Raw genomic sequence first — 12,262 nt, forward strand, 5'->3', positions numbered from 1 at the left:
GGGTTTAGGAAGGGGGAGTATGGAGGCAGGAATAGTACTGACATCCTGGGATGTGCAGCAACCCAGTCTGACTGCAGCAGAGTGGTGGAATGCCACATGATCCCACACAACAACGAAGGTAGGGGAGTTTCTTGCCCCTCTCCTCCACTGGCACAAGTCGATTATGCAGGTCATCCAGAAAATAAATGATCCTCTCTGTATTGTAGGGGCCAATGAGTGGTTTGTGTAACAGCAAACCATCATTGGACAGTGCTGCACACATTGTGATATTAGTCCCTCTCTGGCCTGGGACATCCACGGTTGCTCTCTGTCCAATCACATTTCTTCCCCTGTGGCGTTTTTTCCCCAGTTTGAATCTCCATTACTTTCTAAAATACAGTAAATCCACAGTTTTACACTACTTTACATTATGCATAGCGGTGTATGTACCCTGTTTGGTTATTGAACCTGGACATATTGATACCGGAGTTCTTTCACACGTTCACCGTTTCTCTGAAAGGGTACAGTTTACAACTGCTTCGTCCTTATTTAATGTTTCTCTGGGACTCTGGCAATTGTCGTTGTGCTGACCGTATTCACATTCCCAAAAGTGATATCGTCTGCCAGCACTCTGTCCCGAATTTCCTGCAGTTTTAGTGCATTGTTGTGCATGTCAACAATGGCAATTTCCTGCGCGTCTGATAATATTCTGCCTCTCCCTGGGAGGCAACCTTTGGGTCCTACTGAAAAACACAAAACAATCAATATATTTCAAAATGTCAGTACATGTAAAAATGTGAACATACTGTTATTGTACTGTGATATGTATTATCACTTATCAATTATCACTGACGGATGCACATCTCACCTGTTGTTTTGCTAGAAAATGTGTGCTATTGATGCAACTGTTGAACGCTGCAGATTTGGTTGCACCCTTAAACCGGTCTCTCTCAAAGAGAGAGCATGGTTTACAACAGGGTCGATAATTGTGGCCCTTATCTCATCAGAGACCACCGCTCTTGGTCTTCATCTCCTTTGTCCTCCCCACATTCTCCCTCTCGCTCCCTGACACTCTTCTTCCCCCACCAACCTGTCTTCCTTGATCCCATGTTTCTAAACTAAATCATCCTGAAGCCGTCCTCTTTTGTCTCTTTGGTAACGAGACTAAAAACAGGACACTTGGGTCGGCTTTCAGATGAAATTACAATCAGCTGTGTTTGGAATGATTAAATATTCTGCTGAGATGTTCGATATGTTTCAATCTGGTTCCTGCAAAAATGCACGACATTTGTCATCATTCTGTTTTGAATGTGTTAACAGTTTTGGAAACAGTGTGTTAGCATTTGAAAACGTTGTGCAAATATATATTTTAGCAGGTGGTGGAGTAGGAATGAGAAAAGAGTTCATGGATTTTGGAGAATGTGGTCATTGAATGCATTTTGTGTGAAAACAATGAAACATGTTTCACAGTTTGGTCCACATACACTTCTGTTTCGCTGACCGTGTGAAGAGTTTTGACAATGTATGTTAGCAATTGAAAAAATGTAAATGAGTGTGGGGTATTTCAAAGTACAAGTTTATCACTGGGAGTTTGATGGCATGCAGCCTAGGTCCATTCCTGATTAGATTAGGGCATGTTTCAGGTCCATTCCTGATTAGATTAGGGCATGTTTCAGGTCCATTCCTGATTAGAGTAGGGCATGTTTCAGGTCCATTCCTGATTAGAGTAGGGCATGTTTCAGGTCCATTCCTGATTAGATTAGGGCATGTTTCAGGTCCATTCCTGATTAGAGTAGGGCATGTTTCAGGTCCATTCCTGATTAGATTAGGGCATGTTTCAGGTCCATTACTGATTAGATTAGGGCATGTTTCAGGTCCATTCCTGATTAGATTAGGGCATGTTTCAGGTCCATTCCTGATTAGAGTAGGGCATGTTTCAGGTCCATTCCTGATTAGAGTAGGGCATGTTTCAGGTCCATTCCTGATTAGATTAGGGCATGTTTCAGGTCCATTCCTGATTAGAGTAGGGCATGTTTCAGGTCCATTCCTGATTAGATTAGGGCATGTAGAGCTTAAGAGGACTCTACAATACAATACAATGCAACACAATACAACAGACTTTAACATAATGTCAACAAATTGGTTTTAAAGTTTTAGAAAGATAACTTATTCCAATCAGGTCAATGTTTTGGTCATTTTATTCATATTTCTGAAGTAGTCTTGAAGGCAGGATTGTCTGGAACATAGCAGACAGAAACATTGGGGAAAGGGGGAAACCTAGTCGGTTGTACAACTGAATGCATTCAACTGAAATGTGTCTTTGAATCAGAGAGATGCAGGGTGCTTCCATAATCGACATCCGCGTCTTCGGCGCCCAGGGAACAGTGGGTTAACTGCCTTGCTCAGGGCTAGAATGACAGATTTTTACTATGTCAGCTCGTGGATTTGATCCAGCCACCTTTTGGTTTCTGGCCCAACACTAACACTAACCACTAGGCTAGGCTAAATTGAAGCCTGTCATAGCATGAGTTGAAGTTACCATGATGTAACCATTATGTCATTATGGCGTAACTGTGACTGGATGAAATCACTCACTGTACTGTAGCGGAGGATACCGTACATCTGCACTGAGGTTCTTCAACATCCTGTTGTTTACTATGACATCAACTTTTTAATCACACTGTTTCACCGGCCTGTCGTGCTTACCTAACACCGAGACCCGGACCAAACACACCTATGTTTACCTTACTGTGTGTGAAGCACCCACCACTTTTGCCTGTTTTTCACACTACGCACTACACACTACGCACTACACACTACACACTATGACTACATACTACGCACTACACACTACGTACTACACATGACACACTACAGACTACGCACTACTCACTACACACTACAGACTACGCACTACTCACTTCCCACTACCCCCTACGCACTACAGACTACGCACTACACACTACGCACTACACACTACACCCTACACACTTGATCTTAAAGGTGAGCCTGTCTTGTCTTCTCCTTGTGCACAACAACACATCACCAGATTACACAACAACACATCACCAGATTACACAACATCACCAGATTACACATCACCAGATTACAAAACAACACATCACCAGATTACACATCACCAGATTACACAACATCACCAGATTACACAACAACACATCACCAGATTACACATCACCAGATTACACAACAACACATCACCAGATTACACAACATCACCAGATTACACATCACCAGATTACACAACAACACATCACCAGATTACACAACAGCACATCACCAGATTACACAACAACACATTACCAGATTACACAACAACACATCACCAGATTACACAACAACACATCACCAGATTACACAACATCACCAGATTACACATCACCAGATTACACAACAACACATCACCAGATTACACAACAGCACATCACCAGATTACACAACAGCACATCACCAGATTACACAACAACACATTACCAGATTACACAACAACACATCACCAGATTACACAACAACACATCACCAGATTACACAACAGCACATCACCAGATTACACAACAACACATTACCAGATTACACAACAGCACATCACCAGATTACACAACAACACATTACCAGATTACACAACAACACATTACTAGATTACACAACAACACATCACCAGATTACACATCATCACCAGATTACACAACATCACCAGATTACACAACATAAGCAGGTTACACAACATCACCAGATTACACAACAACACATTACCAGATTACACAACAACACATGCCTTAGACCGCTGCTCCACTCGTGTGCCCGAGTGTGGGGTACTGTGGGGTATTGTGTGTAGATTGATGAGGATTTTTTTTATTTAATCCATTTTAGAACAAGGCTGTAATGTAACAAAATGTGGAAAAAGTGAAAGGGTCTGAATACTTCCCAAATGCACTGTAAATAGACCCTAAAGCTCTGTGTGTAGGACGATACTATTGGAACGAGGTGAATTACATGATATGATCTTGTTATCATCTTGTACCAATAGTAAAGTCTGACACATACGCCTACAGTACACATACCAATATTATTTGTGTTTCATTTTGAGGACTAATTCTTATTTTGTGTCATAGTATATTAAGCTTCATTCATTCAATTGTGTCATTTTAGTAAAAACTACAGTATGTATGTGATTGAGAGCCTTTCTGTTCAGCCAAATTCTATCACAGTTGCTCTAGCCCAAAATGGCACAGCCAAGCCGACCAGCAGGCAGTCGGCGCCATTTAAACGTTGCCTAGTTTCATGGCTACTTGTCTTCCCTCTCTCCGGAACAGGTTTGATGAGCGAGAAAGAATAGTCTCCTTGATGGCTCCTTGAAAATCCACTAACCGTAGCATATGCCCCTAGAGTGCCACCACAACAGACGGGAGTAACAAGAAGAGGATCTATGACATGGGACACCCCTATGTCCCCTATTGCTCAAATGACAGGATCATATCCTGTTTCAAATGGCTGAATGATTCACCTGACTTTTCCGCTACTCCCATCTCTCCCACTGTATTTCTGCTCCCTTTGACGAATGAATAGAATAGATACATTATTGTCCCTTTTGTGAGAAACAGAAATGTGGGCCAGACACGTAGCAATGCCCTTGGGCTATGCTACCTTACAAACAATGCCCAACATGATGTGGCATGCTACAGAAAGAAAGTCATGTTTCTTGAAAAATGGATTACATGCAAAATTACATGCAAAACATGTTGGGACTGTATCATAAGTAAATACCAACATATCGAACAAGGAACATCAATGCAATGTCATAGACATTTCCAAGCACAAACCTGTGATAGAGCTAGAAACATGAATTGGCGTTTTAGTTAATAGCTATTTATTTAACTAGGCAAGTCAGTTAAGAACAATTTTTTATTTTCAATGACAGCCTAGGAACAGTGGGCCTGTTCAGGGGCAGAACGACAGTTTTAGCACCACTACCTTGTCAGCTCGGGGATTTGAACTTGCAACCTTTCGGTTACTAGCCCAACACTCTAACCACCTGCCGCCCTATGTAAACAGGAAGTTAGTGGTGCTAAAACTACAGCATTCAGTAGAACTACATAATCAACATCTTGTAACATACAACAGAATGCTGTTTTTTGAATGGATTTTTCCTTTAACAGAGACATTTCAGGACGGGTGCAGGGTCATCTGTAGTCTAAAATGGCCATCCTCTCTTTCTTTCCTTCTCTCCCAGGAGAGGTTCGAGGCCCTGTTCAGGATCTATGACGAACAGACGTCCTTCCAGATGTTCAAGAGCTTCAGGCGAGTCCGCATCAGTTTCAGCACTCCGGAGGCGGCCGCCCGCGCTCGCATTGAGCTCCATGAGACTGAGTTCAACGGCAAGCAGCTCAAGCTCTACTTTGCCCAGGTGAGTGAGCTCTTCCTGGGGGAAGGTTTGGTCCGGAACTGGGGCCTTTTGGGAGATATGGGAGTCATTACAGTCCAGGTTAGACCTGCCTTTTTAGAGTGTTTTCTTCCAGTTAGTCTGTTTTCTTTCATTTGGTGCATAATGAGCACGGCCCCAGATATTACAGAGGCTAAACTCAGAGCAGTATACTGAATCCTAGGGCATGCACTGTACTCTCCAAGGGTGTGAAACTGGCCCCAACAAGACTGGCCCCAACAACACTGGCCTCAACATGTTTTTTGAAAGACTACCTCATCTCTGTACTCCACACATTCAATTATCTGTAAGGTCCCTCAGTCGAGCAATGAATTTCAAACACAGATTCAAACACACAGACCAGGGATGTTTTCCAATGCCTCGCAAAGAAGGGCGGCTATTGGTATTTAAAAAGCAGACATTGAATATCACTTTGAGCATGATGAAGTTGTTAATTACACTTTGGATTGTGTATCAATACACCAAGTCACTACAAAGATACAGGCATCCTTACTAACTCAGTTGCCGGAGAGGAAGGAAACTTCTCAGGGATTTCATCATGAGGCCAATGGTGACTTTAAAACAGTTACAGAGTTTAATGGCTGTGATAGAAGAAAACTGAGGACGGATCAACAACATTGTAGTTACTCCACAATACTAACTAAAATGACAGATTGAAAAGAAGGAAGCCTGTACAGAATAAAATATTCCCAAACATGCATCCTTCACTAAAGTGAACCTGCAAAAAAATGTGGCAAAGTAATTCACCCTTTGTCCTGTATAGAGTGTTACACTATATATGCACAAGTATGTGGACACCCCTTCAAATTAGTGGACTCAGCTATTTCAGCCACACCCCTTAATGACAGGTGTATAAAATCGAGCACACATACATGCAATCTCCATAGACAAACATTGGCAGTAGAATGGCCTCACTGAAGAGCTCAGTAACATTTTGGGGAAGTCCCTTTCCTGTTTCAGCATGACAATGCCCCGTGCACAAAGCAAGGTCCATAGAGAAATTGTTTGTCAAGCTTGGTGTGGAAGAACTTGACTGGCCTGCACAGAGCCCTGACCTCAACCCCATCGAACACCTTTGGGATGATTGGAACGCCGACTGCGAGCCAGGCCTAATCGCCCAACATCAGTGCCCGACCTCACTAATGCTCTTGTGGCTGAATGGAAGCAAGTCCCCACAGCAATGTTCCAAAATCTAGTGGAAAGCCTTCCCAGAAGAGTGTAGGCTGTTTTAGCAGGAAAGGGGGGACCAACTCCATATTAAAGCCCATATTTTCGGAATGAGATGTTCGAGGAGCAGGTGTCCACATACTTTTGGTCATGTAGTGTATGTTTGGGGCAAATCCAATACAACACGTTACTGAGTACCATTCTCCATCTTTTCAAGCATAGTGGTGGTTGCATCATGTTATGGAAATCCTTGTAATCGACTGGGGAGTTTTTCAGGATAAAAAAATAAATGGAATGGAGCTAAGCACAGGCAACATTCTAGAAGAATGAATTCACCTTTCAGCAGGACAATAACCTTAAAGACAAGGCCAAATCTATGCTGGAGTTGCTTACCAAGAAGACAGTGAATGTTCCTGACTGGCCGAGTTACAGTTTTGACTTAATAAATCGACTTGAAAATCTATGACAAGACCTGAAAATAATTGTCTAGCAATGACCAACAATCAATTTGACAGAGATTGAAGAATTTTGAAAATAATAATATGGAAATGATGAACAATCCAGGTGTGCAAAGCTCTTGGAGACTAACCCAGAAAGACTCACAGCTGTAATTGCTGCCAAAGGTGCTTCTACAAAAGTATTGACTCAGGGGTGTGACTACTTATGTCAATTAGATAGTTCTGTATTTAATTTTCAATACATTTGCGAAAATTTATTTCAAAATGTTTTCACTATGTCATTATGGAGTATTGTGTGTAGATGGGTGAATCTGTTTTGAATTCAGGCTGTAACACAACAAAATGTGGAATAAGTCAAGGGTTTGAAAACTTTCTGAAGGCACTTGTGGCGCAGGTTGAATCAAAGCACTCGGGAGGAGCCTATTTGTGTGCAGACTTTTATCCTTTCTTTATTTCTCTACTGTACTCTCCCCATTCAGAATGTAGTGGTATTTCTCTACTGTACTCTCCCCATTGAGAATGTAGTGGTATTTCTCTACTGTACTCTCCCCATTGAGAATGTAGTGGTATTTCTCTACTGTACTCTCCCCATTGAGAATGTAGTGGTATTTCTCTACTGTACTCTCCCCATTGAGAATGTAGTGGTATTTCTCTATTGTACTCTCCCCAATGAGAATGTAGTGGTATGTCTCTACTGTACTCTCCCCATTGAGAATGTAGTGGTATTTCTCTACTGTACTCTCCCCATTCAGAATGTAGTGGTATTTCTCTACTGTACTCTCCCCATTGAGAATGTAGTGGTATTTCTCTACTGTACTCTCCCCAATGAGAATGTAGCGGTATTTCTCTGCAGTACTCTCCCCATTGAGAATATAGTGGTATTTCTCTACTGTACTCTCCCCATTGAGAATGTAGTGGTATTTCTCTACTGTACTCTCCCCATTCAGAATGTAGTGGTATTTCTCTACTGTACTCTCCCCATTGAGAATGTAGTGGTATGTCTCTACTGTACTCTCCCCATTGAGAATGTAGTGGTATTTCTCTACTGTACTCTCCCCATTGAGAATGTAGTGGTATTTCTCTACTGTACTCTCCCCATTGAGAAGGTAGTGGTATTTCTCTACTGTACTCTCCCCATTGAGAATGTAGTGGTATTTCTCTACTGTACTCTCCCCATTGAGAAGGTAGTGGTATGTCTCTACTGTACTCTCCCCATTGAGAATATAGTGGTATTTCTCTACTGTACTCTCCCCATTGAGAAGGTAGTGGTATTTCTCTACTGTACTCTCCCCATTGAGAATATAGTGGTATTTCTCTACTGTACTCTCCCCATTGAGAAGGTAGTGGTATGTCTCTACTGTACTCTCCCCATTGAGAATATAGTGGTATTTCTCTACTGTACTCTCCCCATTCAGAATGTAGTGGTATTTCTCTACTGTACTCTCTCCATTGAGAATGTAGTGGTATTTCTCTACTGTACTCTCCCCATTGAGAATGTAGCGGTATTTCTCTACTGTACTCTCCCCATTGAGAATGTAGTGGTATTTCTCTACTGTACTCTCCCCATTGAGAATGTAGTGGTATTTCTCTACTGTACTCTCCCCATTGAGAATATAGTGGTATTTCTCTACTGTACTCTCCCCATTCAGAATGTAGTGGTATTTCTCTACTGTACTCTCTCCATTGAGAATGTAGTGGTATTTCTCTACTGTACTCTCCCCATTGAGAATGTAGCGGTATTTCTCTACTGTACTCTCCCCATTGAGAATGTAGTGGTATTTCTCTACTGTACTCTCCCCATTGAGAATGTAGTGGTATTTCTCTACTGTACTCTCCCCATTGAGAATATAGTGGTATTTCTCTACTGTACTCTCCCCATTGATAATGTAGTGGTATTTCTCTACTGTACTCTCCCCATTGAGAATGTAGTGGTATTTCTCTACAGTACTCTCCCCATTGAGAATGTAGTGGTATTTCTCTACTGTACTCTCCCCATTGAGAATGTAGTGGTATTTCTCTACTGTACTCTCCCCATTAAGAATGTAGTGGTATTTCTCTGCTGTACTCTCCCCATTGAGAATGTAGTGGTATTTCTCTACTGTACTCTCCCCATTAAGAATGTAGTGGTATTTCTCTACTGTACTCTCCCCATTCAGAATGTAATGGTATTTCTCTACTGTACTCTCCCCATTGAGAATGTAGTGGTATTTCTCTACTGTACTCTCCCCATTGAGAATGTAGTGGTATTTCTCTATTGTACTCTCCCCAATGAGAATGTAGTGGTATTTCTCTACTGTACTCTCCCCATTGAGAATGTAGTGGTATTTCTCTACTGTACTCTCCCCATTGAGAATGTAGTGGTATGTCTCTACTGTACTCTCCCCATTGAGAATGTAGTGGTATTTCTCTACTGTACTCTCCCCATTGAGAATGTAGTGGTATTTCTCTACTGTACTCTCCCCATTGAGAATGTAGTGGTATTTCTCTATTGTACTCTCCCCATTGAGAATGTAGTGGTATTTCTCTACTGTACTCTCCCCATTGAGAATGTAGTGGTATTTCTCTACTGTACTCTCCCCATTGAGAATGTAGTGGTATTTCTCTACTGTACTCTCCCCATTGAGAATATAGTGGTATTTCTCTACTGTACTCTCCCCAATGAGAATATAGTGGTATTTCTCTACTGTACTCTCCCCAATGAGAATATAGTGGTATTTCTCTACTGTACTCTCCCCAATGAGAATATAGTGGTATTTCTCTACTGTACTCTCCCCATTGAGAATGTAGTGGTATTTCTCTACTGTACTCTCCCCATTGAGAATGTAGTGGTATTTCTCTACTGTACTCTCCCCATTGAGAATGTAGTGGTATTTCTCTACTGTACTCTCCCCAATGAGAATGTAGTGGTATTTCTCTACTGTACTCTCCCCATTGAGAATGTAGTGGTATTTCTCTACTGTACTCTCCCCATTGAGAATGTAGTGGTATTTCTCTACTGTACTCTCCCCATTGAGAATGTAGTGGTATTTCTCTACTGTACTCTCCCCATTGAGAATGTAGTGGTATTTCTCTACTGTACTCTCCCCAATGAGAATGTAGTGGTATTTCTCTACTGTACTCTCCCCATTGAGAATGTAGTGGTATTTCTCTACTGTACTCTCCCCATTGAGAATGTAGTGGTATTTCTCTACTGTACTCTCCCCATTGAGAATGTAGTGGTATTTCTCTACTGTACTCTCCCCATTGAGAATGTAGTGGTATTTCTCTACTGTACTCTCCCCATTGAGAATGTAGTGGTATGTCTCTACTGTACTCTCCCCATTGAGAATGTAGTGGTATTTCTCTATTGTACTCTCCCCATTGAGAATATAGTGGTATTTCTCTACTGTACTCTCCCCATTGAGAATGTAGTGGTATGTCTCTACTGTACTCTCCCCATTGAGAATGTAGTGGTATTTCTCTACTGTACTCTCCCCATTGAGAATGTAGTGGTATTTCTCTACTGTACTCTCCCCATTGAGAATGTAGTGGTATTTCTCTACTGTACTCTCCCCATTGAGAATGTAGTGGTATTTCTCTACTGTACTCTCCCCATTGAGAATGTAGTGGTATTTCTCTACTGTACTCTCCCCATTGAGAATGTAGTGGTATTTCTCTACTGTACTCTCCCCATTGAGAATGTAGTGGTATTTCTCTATTGTACTCTCCCCATTCAGAATGTATTGATATTTCTCTACTGTACTCTCCCCATTGAGAATGTAGTGGTATTTCTCTACTGTACTCTCCCCATTGAGAATGTAGTTGTGTGTGTGTGTGTGTGTGTGTGTGTGTGTTCTGTGTATTTATGCATGCCCGTCTGTGTGTGTACTCAGCATGTGTTTGTTCTGAGTGTGTGTTCTGAGGTGTGGGTTCCATAAGGGACGAGCCAAGGTGTGTGTGTCTTATATTAGATATAATCCAGTACATTGTGTTCAGTCCAGGGAGCCAACAGGAAGATCATTTATATATTATACTGATCCAGTCCTCTCAGATCTACATGAATAGCCTATAGTGGTAAGAGTCTATAGGGGTAAGAGTCTATAGGGGTAAGAGTCTATAGGGGTAAGAGTCTATAGTGGTAAGAGTCTATAGGGGTAAGAGTCTATAGGGGTAAGAGTCTATAGGGGTAAGAGTCTATAGGGGTAAGAGTCTATAGGGGTAAGAGTCTATAGGGGTAAGAGTCTATAGGGGTAAGAGTCTATAGGGGTAAGAGTCTATAGGGGTAAGAGTCTATAGTGGTAAGAGTCTATAGGGATAAGAGTCTATAGGGGTAAGAGTCTATAGGGGTAAGAGTCTATAGGGGTAAGAGTCTATAGGGATAAGAGTCTATAGTGGTAAGAGTCTATAGGGGTAAGAGTCTATAGGGATAAGAGTCTATAGGGGTAAGAGTCTATAGGGGTAAGAGTCTATAGGGGTAAGAGTCTATAGGGATAAGAGTCTATAGTGGTAAGAGTCTATAGGGGTAAGAGTCTATAGGGGTAAGAGTCTATAGGGGTAAGAGTCTATAGTGGTAAGAGTCTATAGGGGTAAGAGTCTATAGGGGTAAGAGTCTATAGGGATAAGAGTCTATAGTGGTAAGAGTCTATAGGGGTAAGAGTCTATAGGGGTAAGAGTCTATAGGGGTAAGAGTCTATAGTGGTAAGAGTCTATAGGGATAAGAGTCTATAGGGGTAAGAGTCTATAGGGGTAAGAGTCTATAGGGGTAAGAGTTAGAGGTCGATTGGGAATAGAGACAGTTAAAAAAAAAACAGGCAGGGACTACCTAGACTTGTTTCATTTTCAGTTGCTAAACGTTTTCAACATTTTCCATTCCAAATGAACATGACCCAGATTTTATCACTGACATCCATTCTGACATGTCCCACTCTCCTCTCCACTTCATATAGATTCAGAATTCTGGGGAGGATATAGACAAGTCGTACCTGGCTCCTCCTGCTCCCGTCAAACAGTTCCTCATCTCTCCCCCTGCCTCGCCACCCGTGGGCTGGAGCCAGAGCGAAGACGCAACGCCTGTTATCAACTATGACCTGCTGTGCGCGGTGGCCAAGCTGGGCCCAGGTCAGTGCATACATATACACACACTCACATGCATACACACATAGATACATACACATACATATTGACAGTCTACACACCCTACAAACTCATATAGCATGTATCT

At 41.9% G+C, this 12,262-nt stretch overlaps 1 protein-coding gene across 6 annotated transcripts in view; it reads left to right on the plus strand.

The window, feature by feature from the left end:
• The window catches only part of LOC139375399 (calcipressin-3-like), an 85,781-nt gene that overhangs the window by 60,413 nt on the left and 13,106 nt on the right, over positions 1–12,262 (plus strand). For all 6 annotated transcript variants that reach the window (XM_071117151.1, XM_071117147.1, XM_071117144.1 and 3 more), the window contains 2 exons: positions 5,228–5,401; positions 11,988–12,159. In XM_071117151.1, coding sequence (XP_070973252.1) covers positions 5,228–5,401; positions 11,988–12,159 — 346 coding nt within the window. The remainder of the gene's footprint in view (positions 1–5,227; positions 5,402–11,987; positions 12,160–12,262) is intronic.

This window comes from Oncorhynchus clarkii, chromosome 19 (assembly GCF_045791955.1).
Source record: "Oncorhynchus clarkii lewisi isolate Uvic-CL-2024 chromosome 19, UVic_Ocla_1.0, whole genome shotgun sequence".
Classification (NCBI taxonomy): domain Eukaryota; kingdom Metazoa; phylum Chordata; class Actinopteri; order Salmoniformes; family Salmonidae; genus Oncorhynchus; species Oncorhynchus clarkii.